The following is a 27,094-nucleotide window of genomic DNA, read 5'->3' as shown; positions in this document are numbered from 1 at the left end:
TTTAAACACCTAAAGTTTGATTTACAATAGAGCGAATGGAAGCAAACGTGTGTGAATGAGCACTTGCAGAAAATTCACCACCACTCACTTGTGCTTGGGTAGAATCATTTATACTAGATAGAACGGAAGAGAAGATGAGGTAACAAACATTGCCTACGAATGCTGTTTTATTAGTTTTTAGTTTTTGGAGGTAATATTTGGCATACAGGATAAACTCTATCTTGTTAGTGCCCCAATGTGAAACTTTGCTATTCAGAGAGGATTATTTTGCATGCCGAGTGCACTGTTCTTGAAGGAGTACGCAGAATGGCACAGGAAAGGAAGAATTTAAGTGTCTCAATTTGTATGGAAGTGTGACATGGGAGGAGATTGTGTACTTTACACAGAATTGCATCTCCATCTCTCCTTAGCACTGGTCCAAAATTTTCCTTGTGTGTCAGCTGCCATTTTTCCCTGGCTTCTCATTACCAATGAGGGGAAATATATAAACAGAACACTAATTACCGACGTTGCGCATCATCTCAAGAGGTGACACAGTTAGTGTTTCCTCTATGGTGTGTAAAGTCGAATGGTCATATTCTCTCTCTCTCTCTCTCTCTCCTCCCTCCCTCCCTCCCCCCCTTTTCTCTTTTTTCCCATTAAAACAAAAATGGTCTTGTGATAAAACATGCGCTTCATGATCCAGAGAGTGTGGGATCAAATCCTGTTCAGATCACGACTTTTTCACTATGATTTTTAACCAAGCATTCACTTCTCACAGATGGAGTGGCCATGAAACACATGTTGTTCGGATTTCACATTAAACTGGAGGTCTCCAATTTCCAATTAGGTAACTGAGGATGGTTAGGGACACACAAGTAGCTGCAGTGCAGTCCAGTTGAAAGACCTGCAAGAGGTCTACCGGGTACATCAGAAAGAATTCTCTTCTGCTCGCGCTTGTTAGCTTGTTTGCTCTGGTGAAAACCTCGCTTAAACTATACAAACATTTTTTTGAATAACTTCATTTCGACAGTTCAATTCTTGCACATGCAATTCTGATAAAAGTGGCTAGCAGAGAAAATAAAATCTTGGCAGTGTCTGATGTCACAGACGACTTCCATCAATGAGGACTTGTAATTTGTTGAAATGAAATGTGTCTTGCAGTACTACATTTTATAGCGATTCCTTTCGGCCATCCCTTATAATAATATTTGAATGTTGTACATTTGACTATCAGTGACACAGTCCTTTGTTTATGCCCTGTAGTTGTCACAAAAATGCAAAGCATCTATTGAATGACATAAACAAACATTTTTCTTGCACCAGGCACACCGGAAAAAAGGAAAAATTGATGCAGTCAGGCACTTTGCAGTACCCACTTATTTTATTTAAATAGAATAGGGATGGAGTCAGAAACAGTCCTGATCATTGTTCAGCATATTGAACTGCTTACCAGGCACACTTGATCAAATTCGTAAAGCATGACGATAAAAACTGGTAAAGCACAAATGACTGGAGCTTAAGAATACTGTTCTGCTGATGAACCTGAAATGACAGAGGGGTATCAGAAATTAAGTTGTCTGATAATGTCCTGAAAAATGCTTTCCACAGCTGAAAAAATTCTTTATCAAGAGGTTGAATAGCACTAGTAGTTCCAGGTGGAATACACATTACATCTATAGATTTTTTGTCGCACTCCACAAAAACAGAGGCATCTTTATGTCCAGACCAGGAACCCAACAAAAGCAATGAATTAGTTAATGTAGCTGGTAGGAATGTGTTTTGAATGAAATGTTGAAAATTATTCTTTCCCATTTTTCCAGGTTTTGATATGTTGATAACAAGATTTTTCAACAAAACAGTCCATTTTTTATTTTTGGTCCTAATTTTCCCTGTTGTTCTTGAAGACAGATATACAGCTGCGGAAACAGTAAGCCACTCATACTTATCACTGGCTTTATCGTACATGAATGTGTCATTGGATTCATTGATTGGGCAACCAACTATCTTTTTTTTCACCACACAATGATAAAGTGCGGTGTGCATGCAGTTCTTTCACGGAACCTGACTGATCAGCATCATAAACAGCAGTTGCGGGGTAACAGCAAGTTTCGTCTTTACGTCAGCTATGACTTTCTCTACAGCACTGGTCTATCATCGGCGTTTTGTGACGTAAACTTGGTAATTTAGCAACTTCTTATTCTGTATGATTTCTTGAATGTGTGTAGTCAGGTTGACAAAGCCTGGCAATTCTGAAGGCCCAGTCTCATAGATTTCCCTTGGAAACAGTGCATAGCCTCTCATGAGCAGTTATAAATCTTTCAAACAGTTTTTCATTCAGATGGTTTCGGGTTTCTGGATGTTGCATATTTCTTACTTCATCTAATTCATTCTTCCATTTGTATAGTTCATGCTCCAATTTTACGAAACTAAAACGCCTTTGCACACTGTGTAGCTTCAAGCAATTTTCCCCTCCTTCGTTAAACCAATATTTTACAGCCTTTTCTTTGTCACTGAAAGCTGTTGCAGTATGTGTGGTTTATTTTTTTTAAGAGGGTGGGGAGGGGAGAGGGACGGGGAGGGGAGGGAAGAGTGGGGGTAAGGGAGAGGTGAGGGGCGGGGAGGGAGGGAATCAGTGCAACTCATTCAAAGTCCAAATCAGCTTCACACACTAAAATACAACTCCTGCTGAACAACTGCAGAAAATCTCTAAGTCCCCACTGAACTGACATGAATTATTTCAGACTGTTGCGACAGAGAACATGAAAATTTGTATCACAGAATAACGTGAGAGCTGATCACCAACCAGACAAGCAAGTCCTAACCTCTTCAAGTCCCACCTGAGCAGTGCAAACAAGCAAGACAGCTGCAACATTTTAAGCCCTTGTCTCTCCCCTCCAACCATGTATACTTCACTTGATAACCTCATGCCATCAGTAGCCTCAATTGCAGCTCTTTACATATAAATGTTATTAAAGATCTGAATGCACCATTAGATGCATGCTAAAATTCTAATCGAAACTGATATGTTCAAAATGGCTCTGAGCACTATGGGACTTAACTTCTGAGGTCATCAGTCCCCTAGAACTTAGAACTACTTAAACCTAACTAACCTAAGCACATCACACACATCCATGCCCGAGGCAGGATTCGAACCTGCGACCGTAGTGGTCGCGGTTGCACGGTTCCAAACTGTAGTGCCTAGAACAGCTCGGCCACCACGGCCGGCGAAACTGATATGTCTTACTTAATTCTACGAGCAGCAGTTCACCCAAAAATTAATATTAATCAATAGCAAATTTTAGTGGCAGCATCACTGTGGTAGTACAGAAAAAGTATATGATCTCTGTGTCATCAATTATTACAATGCACACGAATACTCCACCATTTTCTCACAGGAATTTTCCTGCTCTTTCCACTGCCACAATCGGAACTGATTTAGCTATAATAGTTTATGAATTATGGGCAAAACTAAATGAATTAATTAACAAGTAACTAAAAGACATTAAAATATAAGTCTTACAAACTAAAACATATTGCCTTGCTAATCATGTGAGGTTTCTTGGATTAAAGGAAATGGTGAATTTAATTAAAAGTTCAGTTAAAAGTGTTGCAGGTTAATTAATTATAATATACAATACATGGGCATAGTTCAGCTGATGTGCATTATTTAGTGCTACAATTTGATACATCGATCTCATTGGTAGCACAAAATTTGTAAACGTTATTAATTCTTTACTGAATTTCAGTTGACACTGTAAATTCCATAATTTATCAGTTACAGAGCATCTCCGCATATCAGCAGAATCATCTTCGATTCCCCTTTAAAATGACATATCATGCTTCTCTGTACCTATAATAGCTTGCACTGCAGGTGTGCAAATGTAGACAAAATAAATCTACTCTCTGCGCACAGTGATGGCAGAACTGATGTCCACCATGTTTGAATTTTGACATAAGCGCATATGAGCACCCCATCACTGCTCTCCTGAGCCATGCTGCCATTGTGTGCCAGGTCATCCACTAGCTCCAGCCAGAGGCATTCATGATCGGAGTCCACACTACTGTGCACGCAAATCAAATACCACTTTCAATCAAAACTCAATCACCCATACTCATATACGATACGTCATGTCACAAACACTAGATACAGAAAGGTTGATAAAATGTGAAATTGACAGCAAAGAGATGTTTGGGAACAATATAACTTTATATTGAAAGGATAAGCTAATGGGAAGTGTAGGTGTAGTTGTTGCCTTAGACAAGGAACTCAAATCCACCAACACAGAAATTGATGCTGCATCCAAGACTGTGTAGCAAAACTTAGTATCAATTGTCAAGATCAGTTTATGATTGGAAGCTTCTATGTAATTGGCACAGAAAGCTGGTTGAAACCTGAACCTGATAGCAGTGATATTTTTGGAGAAAATATAAGTGTTCCTTGAAAGGATAGACTGCTGGGAGATGGAGGTGGTGTATTTGTCACAGCAGACAAGAAACTAAAACCCACTGAGACAGAAATTGAAGCTGCGTACAAAATTGTTTGGGCAAGTCTCAGTATAAGGGATTGGCATGAAATGTTAATTCAATCCTTCTATTTGCCACCAGATTCTTCTCCTGAAGTACACAAAAACTTTAAAGAAAACCTCAATTTGATTGTATGTAAGTTCCACAATCCTACTGTAATCATCGGTGGAGGCTTTAGTCATCCAGGTGGGAAAATTATAGTGTTGTTTTGGTGGGTGTGCTACAACATTCTGTGAAACATTACTAAATGCCTTCTCTGAAAACTACCTAGAAGCATTCAATGACTACCATAGCAGAATGCTGTCAAATGATCTTCCACAAAACCTAAATAAATTCTGCTCTTATGTAAATGCTCTTAGTGGCACCAAAGTTATTGTCCAATCACTCTTGAATGAGGCAGGAACTGAAATTAATGGCACGAAAACAAACACTGAAATGCTTACCTCTGTTTTAAGATGTCCTTAAACAAAGGGAAACCCAGGAGAATTAGCCCAATTTAATCCTCATATCACTGAAAATATGACTGACATAAGTGTTGGTGTTAAGTACTGAAAAACAGCTGAAATAGTTAAAGTTGAACAAAACTCCTGGACTTGGTGGAATCCCGATCAGATTCTATACTTAATTGGCTGCTTAGTTAGCCCCTCTTCTAACTGTAATTTATCCCAGAGCCCTTATACAAAAAACCGTGCCAGTAATTGGAAGAAAGCTCAGGTCACACACATTTACAAGAATAAATTACTGTAGAATATCCTTGACACAGATTTGTTTTAGAATCTTAGAATATATTCTGAGTGCAAACATAATGAGTTATTTCTAACAGAATGACCTCCTCCATGACAGTCAGCATGGACTCCAAAACACTGATAAAGTGAAACCCAACTTGCACTTTTCTCACATGACATTCTGAAACAAGTCAGATAGATGCAGATCTTCGTTTCTGAAAACCATTTGAGTCGGTACCATGTCTAAGCTTATTTTCAAAAGTACAATCATATGGGGTATCAATCAAAATTTGTGACTGGACTGAGGATTTTTTGGTAGGTAGGACACAGAAAGTTATCTTTGATGGAGAGACATCCACACGTGCAGAAGTAGCTTTGAGTGTGCTCAAGCAAAGTGTGTTGAGACCCTCACTGTTCACATTGTATATTAAAGACCTTGCGGACAATATTAAAAGTAACCACAGACTTTTTGCAGGTGATGTTATCTATGATGAAGTACTGTCTGAAAGAAGCTGCATAAATATTCAGTCAGATGTTTATAAGATTTCAAAGCAGTGCAAAGATTGGCAACTTGCTTTAAATGTTTAGAAATTTAAAATTGTACACTCCACAAAATGAAGAAAACATAACATCCTAGGACTATAATACCGATGAGTTACAATTGGAATTGGCCCTCTGCTTAAATTATGACATTATCAAAGTTGTGAGAGTTTGTTGTGATTGTATTTCATAAATGAAGTGCATGACACATATACTTCACAAATTTTTGGATATATCTTACATTGAAATATTTCATATATTCTGTAAGAACTTGTAGTGACTGCTACACATGTTGACTGCTGTGGTGTTAGCTCCACTCCCATCATCCAGAGATGCAGCTGTGATGTGAGCTGAGTGACTGTGCAGTGAAAAATGTGTCCACCACTGTGAGCACTGTGTTAATGTTTTTTACTTATTCCTTGGAGCTGTAGCTCATTTACTTGATGTTTACTCTATTCCTTGGTTGCTGTATATTGACAAGTCACCTATAGCAACTGATGCTTTCCTTTCTGTTGTTCTGTGTCAATAAAAGTGTTCAAGCCTGTTCTCAGAATGTGACTGAGTACTTATTTAGTACGGGTAGCCCCACTCAATCTAATATTCCTGTCAGTGGGTTCCATCAGGATGCCAGAACATACAACATCAAGGACATAAATGTTGCGGACTAAGACTACTACTCACTGCTGCACGAGTTCTCAACCTTGACTAGACCTCCAGGTGCCCCACAGCAAGTTTTGCACGATTCAGTTCATCACATAAAAACTGCGGATGGGCCACCCCTGTCATGCTGGATGAGATGATAAGTTCCACAATACCATGCCATTGCTGAAGTGAAATTCAACACAATGTTGCAAGAAGGCATCATTTGATCTCCCAGCAGTCCACACATGTCTGCACTGCATTTAGTACCCAAAAAGTGAGGAGCCTGGCATCCGTGTGGTGGTTACAGAGCACTCAACTCACGAACCATGCCTGATCACTACACAGTTCCACCATTAAGAGATTACAATCAAGCGCTGCATGGAGCCACTATATTCAGTGTTATGGACTGTCTGAAGGCATATATCCATATTCCTGTGGTGTTCTACTCCAGCACATGTTGTGCAGGAACATCCATTGTACTCAGTTTGTGCACCTATGTGTGTTTTCAAAAGCTCCATCATTTTTGGTCAATTTTTCTTTGAGGAGTGACACCTGGCAGTTCTGTTAGGTGTACAGTGACATCTGCACATTTATTGAACCTCCTTGTGCAACATGTGAAGCCAGCTTTGCAAGAACGCAACTGTGTCCACACTACTGTTTCCTGCAAGATGGAGTAACACCACATGTCGCTTGCCAGGTGAAAGATTTGCTTCCAGAAACCATTGATAATCACTGCATCACCTCTAGGCTATTTCAAATGTGTGGCCTTCCAGATACCCAAACTAAATCCATGAGATTCTGGTTGTGGGACTATTTGAAAGATCATCTATCAGGGATGAATCGAGACTACTCCTTATATGCAGAATAGCATAAAAAGATACATCACTCTGATTACATCAGACGTGCTGGGAGCAAATATCGACTATTCTGTGTTGCAGGTGCAGCGTGTTTCCGAGTTGAAAGACCATATCGAACACGTGTTGTAACTTGTGACCATATCATAATAAACATGCCAGATTCACCATTATCATGTTTTTGATTATTGCTCTGCAGACCCCACAAGCACACCAACTAATGAACATCCCTAAGATGTTTCAGAGTCCTGCAATGCATAGAGCCTACACTGTAGTACTCGAAACACCACTAGTTTAATTATAGCCAGATGGTACATAATTTCCTCGATAGTGAAACTCAGTTACCTATAGAGGCTCTCTGAGGAAAGATCTTGGCAAAGAAGATCATGTATTGATTATTGGGGGGAGGATTACAGTTTGTACCTTAACTTGAACTTCACAACTGAGGATGACACCAAACACATTGCTGAAAAAGTTCCTCTCTCTCTCTAATATGAAGATTATTTCACTTGTCAACTGATCTGACAAGCCCTACGTGAAGCATTATGTTGAATGTGTAAATGCAGTTTCCAGTCTTGCTCTACAGGATGTTACAGTCACATAAGTATGACTGATTCTTAACCTCTCACATGTTTGCACCCCATGTGTCAGCGTCTACACCTGAATGTTTCAGTAAGATTGTACTTTTACAACAAATCACTAGAAGCTTTCAAGCTAGAGTACTGGATAAAAATTTCTCAGCAACACAATCCGTGAAGTTCAGATAATATCCCAAGCTCCTAATGACTACCTTCGTCATCATCATTGAGGGTTATGTCTGACTGTCATGAAACTGGTGAAGCTCTCAGATGACATCTGATTGGCTGGATTACATCATGATAACACGACAACTCCACGTACTGAGGTGGCACCCTCTATGTCCATATTTTATGTTTGCGCATTTTATCCAGTGTCGCTTGCCGTGGCATCACTCACCTCAGACAGTAAACTACGAGAAGTTTTCCTAAGTGCTCTTCCTTCATAAAGTGCACACTTCCCGGCATTCCTAAGTGTCTCTATTGAAGTTTCTATCACAGAGTCTAATTTCCACTGCTTCTCCACTCACTCACAGAGTCCCAATAATTTGAAGTGTGGGCCACAGTTCTCGTATGTTTGAACATAAGGTAATATCTATTCAACAGGCTTTGCTTAGTCACCACTTCTCATAGTTCAATGTCTGATGTGAGTGACAGCACTTCAAGTGACACCGAATGGAGTGTGCAAACATGATCTATAAGCACAGAGGCCATGCTTTCCCTAATGTCTTCATGACGCAACTCCCCCAATCAGACACTGTCCTTTGGGCATAAAATAGGAGCCTCACCAGTTTCATGACAGTCAGACATAGGCTCTGATGCTGATGATGGAGGTAATCATTGAAAGCTTGGGATTTCATCCACATTTGGTGCAACAAGTTTACCGAGAGCTTTTTATCTAAAGATTACATCACAAAAGAATTTGTACCCATAGAACACTATGTGTTGAATCCCTTTAACTTAGCCTTATTTAGGGTAAACATTTCCGAAAGACAGAGTTGCCAAATAACTATGGATACAGTTGCAATGATCGATGGAGAAATAAAAAATGGCAGCCTAGGCAGTATAAAGGTTACCAACCATAAAACACACATCAAAAAAAGTTTTGCATCACCCCAGTTCCCAGAACTCCTCAAAATAGACATTGACTGTGGATACTGTATCACCGACAGTGTCCCTTTGACTGTTCAGAGATGTCACTAAACCCGCCCAAAGATGTAAACAACCATGCATGAGCAGTGCCTATTAGATGGATTACGGTTTGATCATGTCCGCATTGTTACTTTGTGCCAGGAGAAACTCTCAACAAGGGAGTGAACCAAAGCAATGTTGTTCAGACATGGAGGAGTTGTTCAGACATGGAGGAGATACAGAGAGACAGGAACTGTCAATGACATGCCTTACTCATGCCGCCCAAGGGCTACTACTGCAGTGGATGACTGCTACCTACAGATTATGGCTCGGAGGAACCCTGACAGCAATGCCACCATGTTGAATAATGCTTCTCATGCAGCTGCAGGACGTTGTGTTAAGGCTCAACCTGTGTGCAATGCACAACTTCACTCCCGATGTCCACGGCGAGGACCATCCTTGCAACCACGACATCATGCAGCATGGTACAGATCGGCCCAACAACATGCCGAATGGACTGTTCAGGATTGGCATCATGTTCTCTTCACCAATGAGTGTCGCATATGCCTTCAACCAGACAATTGTCGGAGACGTGCTTGGTGGCAACCCGGTCAGGCTGAATGCCTTAGACACACTGTCCAGCAGGTGCAGTAAGGTCGAGGTTTCCTGCTTTTTTTTTTGAGGTGGCTGTATGTGGGGCCGACGTACACTGCCGTTGGTCAAGGAAGACGCCATAACAGCTGCACAATACGTGAATGCCATCCTCCGACTGACAGTGCAACCATATTGGCAGCATAGTCTCCATGGACGACAATTCGCACCCCCATCATGCGCATCTTGTGAATGACTTCCTTCAAGATAATGACATCGCTCGACTAGAGTGGTCAGCATGTTCTCCAGACGTGAACCCTATCAAACATGCCCGAGATAGACTGAAAAGGGCTGTTTATGGACGATGTGACCCACCAACCACTCTGAGGGATCTACGCCGAATCACCGTTTAGGAGTGGGACAATCTGGACCAACAGTGCCTTGATGAAATTGTGGATAGTATGCCACAACGAATACACGCATGCATCAATCCAAGAGGACATGCTACTGGGTATTAGAGGTACTGGTGTGTACAGCAATCTGGACCACCACCTCTGAAGGTCTTGCTGTATGATGGTACAACATGCAATGTGTAGTTTTTATGACCAATAAAAAGGGCGGAAATTATGTTTATGTTGATCTCTATTCCAGTTTTCTGCACGAGTTCCGGAACTCTCGGAGCTGAGTTGATGCAAAACTTTTTTTTATGTGTGCACATTTGAACTGCTTCATCAAACATAAGAAGCCAAATAACCAACTTCAGTTTCACGTACCACTACACAAAAGCAAGTGATCGTTTCTACAAATGTATTACATGTAACAGATCATCATTTGGAAGACACAGGTATTGAACAGAAATGCCTACATGGGTCCAATATAGTATCACACGAAATTTTTGGATTGCAGCCAGATGATATTCACTTTTTGCCTCATTAATTAAGTTGACAATCAAGCAGCCATCATCAGGTAAATTTTATGACACAATTACTAATGCACTTAGCTACTTTTTTTTTTTTTTAGTTGGGGTGTCGCATGTGCATAGGTCTTGGCTATGTGGCTGCCTTATCTTGGAATTGTGCTGCATTTGAGACATGCAGGCACATGCATAACTGTATTATTATATGCATGACCTCTGTCAAACAGCACAGCATTTATACCCGAAATGATAAAATTAAGTGCCCCCTACAAGTGGCACTAGATGCACAAATTCATCTTCGAGCAGCAGTTAAAGAAACACTTGGATTCTACCATTTCAGTTATTAAGTTCTTCACCAAACATTATTCTACACATTCCTTAATAATCAAATTTCACAATAATGATCTTGAGGTCAACAGTTTCACACCAGAATGATCCATGGAATGCACTGTGCGCTCGGCTATGGACGACATACTAGGGTGTGAATGGTGAGAGTAGCTATCATGATGCATGCACCTTTCATGTACTTTTCGTATGGTATTCTGTAAACTCCAGTTTTCCACAAACACAAATCAAGCTAAGAAGAGCACAGGGCTTTATAGGTGACCAAAAGATTATTTAACAGCTCATTATCCTTCATTCTTGTACCTCATCACACTTTCTCTATCAGGCACAACATATGCCTAGTGCAGTGATTGACTGTTTTGTCAGTGTTTGGTAGAATATTTTAAACATTATGAATGAAAAACACACAACACTGGTATAATATTGTAGAATATTACCCAAGTGTTGTGTGTGTTTCATTCATAATAAACCTAGTGCACTATCAGTTGAAGAACACCCAAATATAGACCCATAGGTGTGGACTCACAGTAACAGTCATGGTCTGACAATACATCACTTGAAATTTCCTAGCAGATCAAAACTGTGTGCCACACCGAGACTCAAACTCGGGACCTTCGCTTTCACGGCAAGCGCTCTACTCACTGAGCTACCCAAGCATGACACATGACCTGCCCCCACAGCTGTAATTCCACCAGTAACTCATCTCCTACCTTCTAAACCTCACAGAAGCTCTCCTGTGAAACTTGCAGAACAACCACTCCTGGGAGAAAGGATACTGTGGAGAACATGGCTTTGATACAGCCTGGGGTATGTTCCCAGAATGAAATTTTCACTCTGCAGGGAGTGTGCACTGATATGAAACTTCCTGCCACCGCATGGTGATTTGCAGAGTATATATATACATGCAGATGTAGATGAAGAGCAGCTACTCTTCTGGTTGTGACTGTATTTGAACCAAAGTATGGAAAATCTTATGATGTCTTTGCAGTGCCTTACCCTCATGTTATTTTTGTAATCAGCCACTGAGTCAAGCTGTATTTCACACAAAAATGAAGTCTGCAGTAACAATATTGATTCATAAGAGTAGAGGTAACCAAGTAAAGTGTGTGATAGTAGCATCCTTTCATAAATGTGGAGGTATGCATAAGCAAGTAACCTAACTATTGTTCCATAATATCCTTCCAGACTTCTCACAAGGGAACCTCCCCATCGCACCCCCCTCAGATTTAGTTATAATTTGGCACAGTAGATAGGCCTTGAAAAACTGAACACAGATCAGTCGAGAAAACAGGAAGATGTTGTGTGGAACTATGAAAAAATAAGCAATATATACAAACTGAGTAGTCCATGGGTAACATAGGCAACATCAAGGATCGTATACATACAGGATCGCCGTGGTCATGTGGTTAGCGTGAGTAGCTGTGGAGCGAGAGGTCCTTGGTTCAAGTCTACAATCGCGCGAAAAGTTTACTTTCTTTAATTTTGCAAATTTATGATCTGTCCGTTCGTTCATTGACGTTTCTGTTCACTATAATAAGTTTAGTGTCTGTGTTTTGCGACCGCACCGCAAAACCGTGCGATTAGTAGACGAAAGGACGTGCCTCTCCAGTGGGAACCGAAAACATTTGATCCAGGAAAACACGTCTGATATATTCTATACGACACTGGTGACGGCATGTGCGTCACATGACAGGAATATGTTGTCGACCCACCTAACTTGCACACTTGGCGAATGGGTAAAAAGATTCTTCTACCTTGCCCGATTTAGGTTTTCTTGTGGATGTGATAATCACTCGCAAAAAAGTGATGAAAACATAAGTGTGTGTCACATAAACTGCAACAAATGATTGCAACAGTTTCACAGTCGCACAGTTTTCTCTGTGCTCTGTCAAAACATATGTTTTTAACGTTTTCAAATTTTTACGTGTGTAGACCGTCAAATCCTGCATATGTCCAAACAAATCTGAACATGTCCTGGAATTTTGGAGAGCTAAATTGATTATGTGTGAGTGCCTGAACTCTGATAATTGTCTGAAAATAAAAATTTAAAATTTTACAGGAGGGAAGATTTGAACCAAGGACCTCTTGTTCCGCAGCTGATCACGCTAACCATGGGACCACGGCGTTCCTGAGCACACAACATCCTTGATGTTGCCTATGTTACCCATGGACTACTCAGTTTGTATATTTTGCTTATTTTTTCATAGTTCCACATAACTTCTTCCTGTTTTCTCGATTGATCTGTGTTCAGTTTTTCAAGGCCTATCCACTGGGCCAAATTATAACTAAATCTGAGGGGGGTGTGATGGGGAGGTTCCCTTGTCAGTTTTTTTGAGAAGTTAGCTCATTACAGAATGTTGTATCATTCTTCTGACATTATCCTTTGAGAACTGCTCAGACTGGCTCCTGGAGGAGCTTCTCTACAGAGAAAGGAATATATGATCACATGAACACAGTTATAATAAAACTAAACAAAAAAAATTGTCTGTTGACATTTTCTGTGACAATGCATGGCATCAGGTAAAATTTTACACAGAAAATCAAAATTAACGTGTTAAAAGTATCTCCCTTGTATGGTAGTATGGTCAGTGCCATATCTCAATAACAGAAGTTAAGAAAATATTTTAGCTTCTACCTGCTTAACAATATGGGAGGATGCACTTGGCAAAATATTTGATAAATGTTATGCCAAGGCATCTTAATGTAAACTGTCCAGCTAATTAGAGTACATTTATAGTACAAATTGGTCACTCTTATTAACTTGTACAGAGGTACGTGTAATAATAGTATACGCCGTGTATTAAATTAATTACATGAACAATAGTTTTCATAATGCTTTATGTACACTATTCACAGATCAGATTATGGTAATGCTGTTTACCAAAACCGTTCACTGTAAATAAAGATTTTACAAATGCGAACTTGGATGAGAAGTTTTCTTTCTTCAAGTTCAACAACAGAAAATGGAGTATGACACTAATAAATAATATTAAAAGAATAAAACTTAATTCAGAGTGGGCAAAAATTAAATATAAAGTCACACACAGTTAGGTACATGGCCTGCTCTTGCTCGTGGTCTACAAAAGTGATTTACCAAAGACGCTGGGGGACTTTTCAAATGCTGTCAGAAGTGTGTCTCAATTGATTGATTTATAGATTTTTATTTGGTCCCATTTGATTACATTATGTGCAGGACTGGTTAGTTGATTTGGAGAGGGGACCAAACAACTAGGTCATCAGTCTCATTGGGTTGGGGAAGGAAGTCTGCCATCCACTTTCAAAGGAACCGTCCCAGAATTTGCCTGAAGCAATTTATGGAAATCACAGAAAACCTAAATCAGGACTGCCGGACACAGGTTTGAACCATCGTCCTCCCATATGAGAGTCCAATCTGCTACCATTGCAGTACCTCACTTGTGTAAAATAGGACAGGTCAACATAACTTAATATCTTGAAATATTTATCCTACTTATTACAATATAAAATAACACACTACAGGTTATTTACATTCATCATACTACACTAGTTTCAATAGATTACAGTACACACATACAAGTAATAACAGCATTCCTCATTCTTTACACTTATACTCCTCTACATTATAAAATTCTTTTTCCATAATACTTTAGAAGTTTCTGGAATGTTCTTTCACTCATACTGTCCTGTAGACTCTTTGGAAGATATTTTACCAACTGTACACCTAAGTATTGAGGACCTTTTCCAGAAGCTCTCAGTCTGTCTGTACGGTACACCTCCCAGCTGGCCTTTATTTCTTGTTTTATTTTTATTTATTTTTATTTTATTTATTTATTTATTATTTATTTTTATTTATTTCTTGCTTTATTTTTTCTAGTAATGTGTTGATTTTTTTTAATGAAATTATTGTTTTGTATATGTTCATAGATGGAAAAGTCAATATTTTTAGATCATGGAAAGCAGTTCTGCACAAGTCTGTCAATTTTTTTACTCAAAATGGTCCTAAAGGTCTTTTTTGCAACACGGAAGTTCTTTTTGTGTCATTGCTGCTGGAGTTTCCCCAAACAGTAATTCCATTACTGTAAACATGGTTCAAATAGATCATGGTACACTGTACACAGAATTTTTTGTTAGCACAATGTGGAAGCTGTTACATAATGTTGTCTTTATTGGAGCTCATTGACAACTGTAATTAGTTTGTTCCATCTACGAATATATCCATGTGATCTTCCTTTTCTCTATTTGTGAACACCATGAACATTATCTTTTTTAGATTTATCACTAAGTCATTCTGTATGAGCCACTGTAATGTATTATTGGTCGACATAAAAGCACTTCTTTTGAGTGCTTCCACTTTTTCTTTTACATTCTAATGCCATGTCCTTTGCATACAGTATTTTTTTTATCCTTCTCACTGACTTGGATATTGTCTACAAACAAGCTGAACAGAAGTGGGTCAAATACATATCCTGGGTTTACACTGTACTTGATATCCTTGATTTCAGACTCCATTCAGCATTCAGATTCTATTGTCCCATACAGCTTTCTGTTACTGACACAGGATTTTATCTATGAACTGCTTCTCCACATATGCCATGTCTTCAAGTTTTTCATTTAGTGTTGTATTCGTGATTGTACCAAAAGCCTTAGAAAAATGAAGACACATGGCAGATACAAAGTGTCTTGTGTAATGCAGGGCTGAGATGGTGGTTACTGTAGATTTCCATTTTTGGAAACCATGCCATGCCAGAATCAGAACCCTACATTTCTCTAGGAATGTGGCCATGCCGTGCCGGAATCAGAACCCTACATTTCTCTAGGAATGTGGTCATACTGCCACACATGAGCATCTCTAGTATTTTTGAGAAACCAGAGATTAAAGATACTGGTCTGTAGTGATTCCAGTCATCTTCATCACTTTTCTTATACATTGGCACTACTTTGCTTATTTTTAATTTTTGTGGAAATACTCCTCCTCCAAATGAGCAATTCACTGTATCCAAAGGGTGGTTCAATTATTTCTTCATTCATATGATTTATTAAATAATATGATATTTCATCTCCAGCAGATTTCTTGGATTTTAATTTCTAAATTATTTTTATGAGTTCTGTTTATTCCAAAAACATTCAGTAGGATGGTTGCCCAAGTGTTCGAGAATCATTTGACTCCGCACGATTTCTTTCCCACTTCAAATTATGCAAAGCATTGATAAAATTGTTGTTGAGTAGATTCGCAATTTTGGTGCCATCTGTAACTATAATGTTATCAGCTCTCAATGGCAATCAAATTTCTGTTATTCACACTCTTTTGACTACACCTTTCAGCATAGATTATGTTCCATGCTGTTTTATGATTTGAATTTCCTGTGAGTATTTATTGAACTGGCTTTTGCTTCTCTTATTGTTAGCCTGTACCAGTACTAAGATAAAGGCACCATACTTCTAATTAGTGCTTTGTGCTTACATTGTTTGTCCAATCTTCTTTCCTCAGTGTTATTTTAAAAAGTTCATGTTTCGTAGATTTCTAATCCTGACTGTTCTCTCATCTTGCTTTATTTCTGTTTTCGAACTCCTAGTTTTCTAGATACAAAACATTAACCCATGATGATCAGAGATTGCTGTTTGCAAAACTTTTTCTCCACATTCATTCAGTATTATTGATAATGTTATCAACAAGGTAGCACTCTTTATCAGTCACTCTTGTATGTATGTTTATTATTATTTTCACATTGCACTGTAGTAATGTTTCTTTTGATTTCTGTTTTTGTTTTGATTCTTTTTCCGCATCTATGTTGTAGTCTCCACATACTGTGTTGTCATTCCCTTTAAACTTCAGTAATAATTCTGATAGGCTTTTGTCAGAAATGTTGCAATATTACCACTTTGAGACCTGTATACATAGAAAACTCTTAGTTCTTCAATATTATGTTAGTAACTTCAAAACATTTTTCAACGTATGCTGGAAAGTTTATACATTTACAGTATTCAGTATTTTGTAGAGTACCAATTTTTTCTTGTACATAGCAACACTTCCATCTTTACATTTTGATCTACAGAAGTAATACATCAGATCACAGAATCTTATTATTAGACTGCAAACTTCAACTTTGTTTAGCCCATGCTCACTAAGGCATAATATATCTGCTTGTGTTTCACTCTGGAGCACTACTAATTTTTTATGGCCTAGGTACTGAAGGTTTTGGTACAGAACTGTAATATTATTTTCCTTTTAATGATGCCCGAGTTGCTGAAAATCTCTTGTGGTTGGAGGCCCACATGTGACCAACAGTGTGTTCATTGTTATTTATCTTGTCCCTCTTCTCTTTCTTCTTTTTCATTGGCTGTGAAATAAAAAATATTTTGCTAAGTACCGGGGAACTGCTCGTACTCTCTGTGAAGCCCATGTTGGTTTCCTTTCTATTTGTGCAATTTTTGTCATTGCTGGTTATTGCTTTTTTGTACTTTGATGTCTTTCATATTCTTTTTGTGGTGTTGTGTATGATGCTTCATTTGTTACATTTAATGCTGCTACAGCTGGTTCTTCTGCTACACACTGTGATCTTCCTTCTTTTATTTTAAAATGTGATGATTCAAATACTACAGTTAATGCTGCATACGCAGCTTCTTCCGTTGGTGCATTGTGGTCTCCCTTGTTTTTGGCATGTTATGGTCCAGTTATCACACTGTCCTGGTTTTCAGAATTTGAAGGGGTTTTTCTTCTTCTGCCATTGTAGTTGAACACCAGGGTCATATTCCCGCAAAAACTTATATTATGCAACTCCAAGAATATAAAAATGACTTACAGCCACCAGAAGTAGTGATCGATGGGGATACACTGGATGAAATGCCAATTATGGAGTTTTTAAGCAAACTGATGTGCAATAAACACAGGTGCCACCAGCAAATGGTTAAGTTCAAAACAAAAAAGCTCAGCTCTGGTTACTTTGCTCTTAGAAATCTTTTGCACTGTATTGATCTGCATATGGGCCTGCTAGCATAATTTACATGCTTTAACTCACTACTGTCCTATGGCACAATCATCTGTAGCACTGCAGCTAAGGTCAAGGAAATACTTAATCTACAGGAGCATATATTAACAATATTATGTAAATACACATCTTGCTTTTCCAAGGTTCTTGGGATACTTACACCTACATGCCTATACACTTACTTCATAAGGGTATTTATGGCTGATAATAAAACTGAATTTGAGGTGAGCTGTGAAACACACAACCACAACAGTAGAAATAAGTATAATTTTCTTATAGACTCTTCATCTCCATCTAGGATTCACAAAGAAATATATTATGGTATGAAAGTCTGTGATAGGTTGCCATCAAACTGTAGGAAAGAAATTTGAAAGCCTCAAATACTGCAAATGAAGACAGTGCCTTGCACGCTGATACTCCTGTAGTTCATCAGAGTATTTAGACTTAGGGATGAAATTTCTACATAACACTGATGATCATATTATCCAGGCTTTAAATTTCCCAGTACATGCATAGCTGATGTGTGTTCTGTGTAAAGTTACATAGATACATAGTTTGCATTCAAAGAGCTGTATAATTTAAGAGGAACAGCAGTAGGTTCTTTTTATAAAGTACTTCTTTTTCTGCAACAACATAGAATAAAGTATCTAGAAGTAGGAGATCTAATTCCCAAGATTATATGTGTGAATAGATTAGCTCTACTAAATTGGTTGTTTCTTTGCAGTGGCTGCTCCACTTGTGGAACAATGTGCAAATGAATGGGTTATTAAAGAATACACAACTAAAAATGGATTGCATTCAAAGATCTAACCTGCTCAGGGATAGGGCCTGCACATAAATAATTGTGTTAGGCTCTGTGAGAAGTTTTCATTCCAGATTTGAAAGTTTGTGTTATCAGTTATTTATTTAAATTACATTTAAGGCTAATGACAATTCAAATATATCTGGATGGAAGCAGAAATAAGATGCTAATCCTTCTATCTCGTAATTACTGATTAGGGATCACAATACTTTCTGTGCAAACTCTATTATCAACAAAAAGTAACACACAAAAATGGGCTTTCAGAACTACTAGTTATAGTAATAGCAGTAGTAGTGAAAAGAATAATCTAAAAAGAAAGAATATGGGAATATATAGTGTTATTTGTTGGGAGGGTTTATTTAAATGAAAAGAAGCACCTTTGTACACTGTTAGCCTGTTAGAAAATCAAATAATAAATTCGCACATACCTGGCGCTATCCCAACCGAACGATCGATTTTAAAGGTAGAGTAAAGCAAATTTTTCCACAAAAGTTCATCGTAGGATACACTCAACCACCTCTTGCATGTCAAGCCTACATTAAGCAATTCTCTTGCTGTAAGGTATTGAAAGATATGAAGCAGAATTGTATCTGGAATGTAATTCCACTTTTCATCATCACTTTCTTGGCTTTCATTCGCGTCAATTGTTTCATCAGTTGTGTCTGACATCTCTACTTTTCAACTAAAAAGGCTGTAATATAATTTTGATTACTCTCACTTAAAAGAGCGCACGACATTCAGCATTGCGAAAATTAATTGCTAGACGGCATACAGTATTCAGTATTAACGTAGCCGCTTGAAGATTCTCACTTTTCCTCGACAGGCGATACTACACTACCTGTCTCTACGCTGTCAGATACTCATTACTAATTTGTTTTGCGATTTCGCTAACGTTAACAGCTGTCTCGTTGTTCCGCAGCTGATCGCTTCCAAACAAACTGTTGCATTATGGGAGTGCGAGAGTTCGGATTAGATAATATTTAATGTCTAATGTCACCTGTAGGGGGCGTGTATTTACATAACTCAAAATTTTCACGTGTGGTAAATAATTTAGGTAAGTTTCGTACTCTCTCTATTCATAGGTAACAGTGATATACAATAGTTATTTGTTCTAAATGCAACAATTATATTTAATAATAAGTCTAGATTGACTCCACACACAATGTGAAAACAAAACTTACGGAACCGAATACATCATAAGATAGGGACAGCTAATATTTTCTTTCAATGTTCTCTGTCCATCCGATAATGTTTCGGACCTTGTTCACGGGGATGAATCATTATCATCTGTTACATGTATTAACACAGGAGTAGGAAACTGACGAACTGTAACACGCAGTCGTTTTTGTTTCTAGGAACTATAGGAGTTGTGGTAAGTCCGCAGTAATTTCCTAGAAAAATGTCATACCAGAACTGTTCCATGCAAATATTATTAAATGTATCATATTACATGAATGCTATGTTATACTTGACTGTGACACAGCTTCAATGCAGTAATGTGATGTGTGTAATAAAGAGATAAAAACGATTTTTGTTTTGACAGTGTTCGGTGACAGTAGACTAAGATCTTTCATACGCACTTAAGCATGTATAATTGATGGCTTGTGCTTTTCATTTGTAATTAATATGTATACTTGTAAATTTTTATTGTAAACTTTTTAGTGAAATTTTAAATGAAAAAATATTTCTTTTTTACTTTTTCCACAGCCTCGAGAACCACTTTGGACTGAACTTTAGAATATCATTTATTTCATAAATGTGTTGTATGTATTTTTATTTCACTGATGTGTTTCATGGCCTCAAGGAAAGGTGATCTACACTCAAAACTAATAGAGATTAGATCCAATATTATGAAAAGGATAGTTGCTATGCACCATATAACGCAGATGCTTAGTCGCAGATAGGCACACCAAAAAGACTGAAAATAGACCACACACACATACACACACACACACACACACACACACACACACACACACACACACTCTCTCTCTCTCTCTCTCTCTCTCTCTCTCTCTCTCTCTCTCTCTCTCTCTCTCTCTCTCTCTCTCATGCAAACACAACTCACACACACATGACCACAGTCTCAGGTAGCTAAAGCCAGTCTGCCTTCATTTGAATGTTGTCTAGCGATCCAAGAAAGCAGGTTTCCCAGACACCCCATCTTCGATGACTAGGCAGGATTCACCACTGCCCAGTGGTGACTCTGTCAGCCTATACACACCTGCTTCTTCTCTCCTGATGGTTACTGCTTGGGATAGCGTGGAGGAGGGCATGTAGTTGGGTCGTGTGTCTTCACTAGGGAAACTATGTAGCTGATGCAACATTACTGTCAACTGGTGAAATGCCACTACACCATAGGCCTTCTCACTCTCTGACAAGGCCACACCTACCTGAATTCTGAATATAAGGCATCTTGTGGCCGGTCTGAGTCAGTTGTAACACTATTACAGTGCTAATGCAGTGGAAGTGCACTCTTATTGGTCTGTTGGTTTGGTTCTTGCTAAGGATTTGGTTTACTAGTGATTACTCTTTGGACTTGTGTACTGTTTCATGAACTGTAAACCCAAAGCATCCACTTTGGGGTCATCTACATTAGCAGACAAAATCCACAATATTGGAGTCAATATTGTCACACTAAACTCATCTTTGGAACATGTCCCAGTCAGTCTGGTTATGGCAGGGGGGGCGACGATATTTTGAAAAGTAACCGATTTTAATGGTAAATGCTGTATGACGTATCGAGCATTAGATAAACTTTTGATGCTGCATCCAAGGAAATTTAAAAATAAACCTCTGCAAAACTGATTTTACTGAATAAGATGCTGTGGCATAATTCTGAAAACAGTCTGTTCAGGGTCAGTAGGGGATAAGTTCCCACTTCGGCTTTTGCATTTATCATCATTTTAAAGCCACCACAAAGCCTCAAAGTGGCATTGGATTTGCTTACTGTCATCAGTGGAGAGGCCTGTTGACTATGAGGAATAGACATCAACACCTATTCATAAGTGAATATGTCCATTTCTGTTTTCATGGCATCCTTTAGAACCGAGGCCACCGGACAAAATTTGAAGAAGCATGTGCTAGTCATCCCCTTAAGAGTGGTGTGAACTTCAAAATTAGTTGCCTTCCCTAACCCAAGTGAGAAGAGTGTCTTTATACTGGTGCAAGGTCCTTCAGATTCCATGGCGTGTATTGTTTCATGAACTACAAACCCAAAAGTACCCATTTTGGGGTCAGCCACCACAAGGAAATTTGCTGGATGTGTGACTGGGTTGTGAGTGAGTAAAACTGGAACTTTTCCTAGTAAAGGGGTGTAATGGAGCCCATAGGCCCAAAAGTTTGTTTATATTGCTTGTAAGGCAGCGACCCTAAACTTAAGCAAGTGGGTTGATTGAGCAAGGACCCAGAAGCACCATTTTCAAGGAGTAACTTCACTTAGCACTTGCCTATGAAAGCACCAAGCACTGGAAAATCCTGGATGGAATGTAGCAATATTACATTTTTGTTGTGCCTGTCTGCGAGTCAGCATCTCCACTATATGATGAGTAGCAACTTTCCCTCTCATTATATTGTTACAGAGCATCAAGTACAATGGCTGGGCTGCATTCTAAGGAGTCTGCGCTTCTTTAGGCTTTTCACTCAATCCACGAACTTCCACCGGTTGGGATGCATTTGCAGCAGAGCTGCTAAAATGTGACTTTCAAATGACCCTTTTTGTCACACTTTTTACATGCCTCACTCTGATGGTGGCATGTGCTGTGTGAAGGAAGCAATGTTTACAGCCACGCAGTGGCACTGCTGCTGATGTTACTTGTCACAGCTGTTGCAAGTATGGTCCATGGAGGAGACGAGAGCCCCACTGGAAATTGCATAAAGTCCTGCCTGACTGGCACCAGAGAGCTGACTGCAGTGACATCATCTTCCATTGTAAATAAACTTTGGACTGTGCAGGCAGTTTCACAAGTTTGAGCTATTCATTTTATTTCCATCAGAGTCCTCCTCAGTGCAGCTGGTGGTAAGATGCACTATAACATCCCCAATTAGATTGTCAGAATAGGTTTGCGTATACAGTCAAAATTGTAATACCTAGTTAATCCATGTAGGTCAGTGGGCTACTCTACATAAGACGGTTTTTTGGGGGGGGGGGGGGGGGAGGGGGGCATCTTTCACTGTCAGTTTCTATTATGGCTGCAATAACATGTTTCTTCATCAAAAAATGTTCTTATAGTAAAGAAAATATTATAGGCAACTAACGTGTCATTGGGTTCATTGGTGGCTCTAGGTTTTTGTATTTGGCGATGCAGTTCGGGATTTCCTGACAAGAATATGGCTTTTTGTCTTCCTATGCTGGAAACTGGCCAGCCGTAAAATGTTACTGCAATTGTTGGTGGTACGTGTCCCACTCTTCACTTTGTTTGTTAAAGGTTGGAAAAAATACAAACATGTGTGGCACAGAAGTAGTACCTGTTATATTCCCTAATCTTCTACTGCCTTTAATGTTGCTGCCATTAGCTCTTGATAAACCCAAGCATTTGTGTTAGTTATTGTTGTAGTTGCACTATGGTTGAAGACCCACATTCTCACCTAATCGCAAAATGTGCAAAGTCTGTGGTTTCCCTAGATTGTTTAAAGCAAATACTGGGATGGTTTCATATAAAGGATGTAACCAATTTCATGCCCTATCCTTATCCAAATCTGAGCTAGCGCTCAGTCTCTGCTGACTTTGTCATCAATGGAACATTAAATCCTTACTTTCTTCCTGCAGTGACCTGGTTATTGTAAGGTTCATTTACTTTGAGAAAGAAACAACAGATTACAATCATAAGTAGAAATCAATGTCCTCTGTATCAGTAATTTCAAGATGTTGATAATTAATGTTCTGTATGAAGTAAGAATTCTGAGGGAATTTGCCTTATTTATTTATTTACTTACTTTATTTCTTTTTTTCTGTTTTTCAGAATTGCTGATGAAATGGCTGCTTGTACAAAAAACTTACTGCTTTTGTCAACATCAACTGTTCATGGAACAGAATACCTGCAGTATGCTTCTGAACATATAAAGATCTTCTTATCAAAGTATGTACATGTTAGAAGTTATGCATTTTAAATCAAAAGTGCTGTTCTTTTAATACATTTCTTGTGCATGATTAATATTAATTAAAAGTAGAGCAATAATGAACACAGTTCATTTGAATAACATTGTTGTAATGGACTTCATCCTGTTTGAGGGCGGTAGGCATTTCTCATACTCTGACCATGAATAGACTTATCCAGCCAATTTATGACATGTAAATGAAATCACCATGAAACTCAATATTTTTTATTTATGTGAAAATCATTATTACTTTCCAGAATAGAAAATTAGGTCCAAAATTGAGGACAAAGGCCCAACGTAATGCAAAATGTGATAAGCTGAATATATAGCAAGATTCAAATAAAACAATGGCAGGAGAAAAAGAAACAAATAATAAGGTAGATTAAAGAGGCAAATAATGATACAAAAACATATACTGAAGCAGTGACATAACTCTTTACCAGTTAGAAAATGTGTTTGTAGAAGATCACTTTGAGGTGAAGGGGACAGCAGCAATAGAATGGCAATGGTGAATAGGTTTGTGTATTTCACCTAATTTAGGTTTGAATATTTTGTGAGCAGGTAGACATTGAGAGTGTGAGCCACATTCTTTATCAGTTAAAAAAAATATTGTGTAAATATGACTGTCTACTTGTAGCATGTAAAGTCTGTAAGTGTTAATATTATTTTATTCATATCTTTAATCGAAATTTGCTAGCTAAAATGGTTTAGTGGTGCATCAGAATGGAAAAAAAGTATTCATTAAATGTAAGATTTACTGGGCCAAATAAATGCAAGTACAAATCTGAATGGGCTCCCTTGCACATAAATAACACTTCTATTCAAGACACTGAGAACTACAGCACAGCTTCTGTTAAGATCCCAGACGAGTTTCATTCTGAAACTGTGACAGAGGTGTCGTATTGACAGAAAGTTTGAGCCTGATTATTTTAAATATTTTAGACCAAAGTGTATAGTTTGCTAATACTTATTGTTCAAAAACTTTCTCAAAATCAACTGAGCTATAATTACAGCCCACAAGCTACAGAACTTCAAGAACCATGTCCATGCTAAACCTATACAAATACCACCAAAAGTGCAAAATATACTAAAATAAAATTAGTAGGTACCACTGTTAGTAAACTAAACTCATAATTCACAATTATGATGGATTGCGGGGGGAGGGGGCAATGCTGCTAGAGTACTGAAGCTTAGAAGATAGTTGAAATAAGCTCTAGAGAAGGTACCTTGGGTAAGGGCTACACAACCTATATGAGCACCTCTCTAAGAAATTCTAACACTAAGTCTTCAGAAAGTGAAAGAAATCAAAACCACATAGAGAATATGAACTAGCAACCTGTCTTGCATATACCCCGTTGTTGTTAGACACTGGAGCCAGAACACTTTCTCAAATTCTTAGGATATAGACATTTGAAGCTTATGATGTTACAGTAGGCAGAGAAGAATAAACAGTTGCAAATGTAGATACTGTCATTTAATGGTTTAGTAGTAATGCTGGCCATCTTGGCCTAGCAGATAGACCACAGGACTCGAGCCCTGGAGATCCAGGGTTCAATCCCGGATAGGGGCAGGGCTTTTTCATTGCTCCAGCCTCAGGCCCACTCAGCCTGATGATAAATGAATGCAGTACCTGGGATCTTTCCTTTTGGGGGGGGGGGGGGGAGGGGGGGCGATGAGTCCATCACCCTTCCCCTCCTACTGACTTTGGGAAGAGAGGCTGTTCTCTACCTACAGTCAGGCCAGTAGCTCAGTTGCGGGCTGTGTGCCACTGACTTTACCTGTACAATGTACGATAATAGTAATAATGGTGAACAAGAATGTAAACATTTTGTGCTGCCTGTCAGAAGAGGAATTCACTGAAAAGATCTTGAACTGAAACTATCCTAAACACATTTTGGTTTCCTCAAAAGCTTAATTCAATATTTTCAGGTGGAATGTGTCAAACATACTATTCATTCCCTATGCATTAAAAGATTATGATGCCTACACTAACAAAGCAAGGAAAGCATTAGAAACTTTTGGTGAGTATTATTTACTTTATTTGGTTAATATATTCTCTTGCAATAGTAGTATTATTTACAAAAAAATAAAAAAAGGGTGTGTACCAGTGACAGTTTTCCAGCAGTTAGTATAATATTATCATCAGAAATATTACTGAAAATTATTTCTTTGGCATTATGTATTACTTCCTAGCAAGAATTTCTAAATGATCTGTTATAAGATTTTCATTGTCTGGTACCATTCTTATCTCTGCATGGTAGCATGAAAACCACTCTGAAGAGCATTGCAGAGGGTACACACCACTCTACTATATATTATGGTTTCTTCCCATTCCATCCGCAAATGGAACACATGGAGAAAGCTATTTAAACACCTCTTTGCACGCATTAATCAGTCTAATCCTGTCTTTCTGGGAACAATAAATAGGCAGCTGCAATATGTTTCTGGATCATATACTTAATACCAGATCTTGGAACTGCTGCCATTATAGGGCTGAGAAGCTTGTTTTAATGATGATACAGAGCAACATTATACTTTGTAGATACAAGTCTCTCATGTGGTTCATGTAAAACACTTGTTGCTAAGTGTGTTTTGCTGAAAATTCTTTTGTGAAAAGATATAAATGATGAAATGGTGAGCAAAATAAATAAGATGTCAGTATTGCTCCATACTTTTTAAAACTAATATCTGCAACACAGAAACAAAGGCCCTTTATATTCCAGTATACCATAAAGTAAACCAAGACTTTTTTTTTTTTTTAAAAAAAAGTTGTCTCAGAAATCTGAGATGTTAACTGTGAAAAATAATCAATTTTTGACAATTAACGTAATTCACTAGATAAAAAATCTACTCACCAACCGGCGACTGGAGAACATACGTATAAAAAAGGTTTTAGGTGTGCAAGTTTTTGGTGCCAGTGGCTCCTTCTCCCAGCATAAGGTTTGAAGGGGTAGGAAGACAGGTGAAGGAAAATAACTAGAGAAATTTAGCAAAAGGGGTAGGGTTCAGGAAAGTCACCCAGAACACGGGTCAGGGGAGACTTCTCCCCTGACCCGTGTTCTGGGTGACTGGATGACTTTTCCAAACTTTACCGCTTTTCCTAAACCTCTCTGCACCTGTTCCTTCACATCTCTTCCTATGACTTCAACCCTTCTGCTGGGAGGAGCCACTGGCCCTGAAAGCTTGCCTAAGTAAAACCTTTTTTTTTATATGTGTTCTCCTGCTGCTGCTTGGTGAGTAGATTTTTTATCTATCCAGTTACATTGTACTGAGAAGTTAACTGTGTCATTCAAGAGCACTTGGCATAAAGAACCATAAATTCCTTCCCTAATGTATGACAATATTATGAATAGAACGTGTTTCTACTCACTATATTGAGGAGATGTTGAGTTGCAGACAGGCACA

The 27,094-nt window shown here is 38.5% G+C and overlaps 2 protein-coding genes across 4 annotated transcripts in view; one reads left to right on the top strand and one right to left on the bottom strand.

Annotated features, from left to right (window-relative positions):
- The window catches only part of LOC124797949 (F-box/WD repeat-containing protein 5), an 82,113-nt gene extending 62,571 nt beyond the window's left edge, over positions 1-19,542 (bottom strand). The window contains exons 1-2 of one of the 2 annotated variants that reach the window (XM_047261094.1): positions 19,365-19,542; positions 19,021-19,283 (exon numbers count right to left, since the gene is read on the bottom strand). In XM_047261094.1, coding sequence (XP_047117050.1) covers positions 19,021-19,261 — 241 coding nt within the window. In that variant the 5' untranslated portion in view covers positions 19,262-19,283; positions 19,365-19,542. The remainder of the gene's footprint in view (positions 1-19,020; positions 19,284-19,364) is intronic. The other variant, XM_047261095.1, reaches the window with a different exon arrangement.
- Positions 19,491-27,094, top strand: part of LOC124797950 (alpha-aspartyl dipeptidase) — a 39,137-nt gene continuing 31,533 nt past the window's right edge. Inside the window, exons 1-3 of one of the 2 annotated variants that reach the window (XM_047261096.1) lie at positions 19,491-19,646; positions 23,554-23,670; positions 25,619-25,710. In XM_047261096.1, coding sequence (XP_047117052.1) covers positions 23,567-23,670; positions 25,619-25,710 — 196 coding nt within the window. In that variant the 5' untranslated portion in view covers positions 19,491-19,646; positions 23,554-23,566. Of the gene's footprint in view, positions 19,647-19,775; positions 19,965-23,553; positions 23,671-25,618; positions 25,711-27,094 lie in introns of those variants that run through there. The other variant, XM_047261097.1, reaches the window with a different exon arrangement.

This window comes from Schistocerca piceifrons, chromosome 5, assembly GCF_021461385.2.
Source record: "Schistocerca piceifrons isolate TAMUIC-IGC-003096 chromosome 5, iqSchPice1.1, whole genome shotgun sequence".
NCBI classification, from domain to species: Eukaryota; Metazoa; Arthropoda; class Insecta; order Orthoptera; family Acrididae; genus Schistocerca; species Schistocerca piceifrons.
The sequence above is the reverse complement of the archived record's forward strand: the minus strand, read 5'-3'. Positions and strand labels throughout refer to the sequence as shown.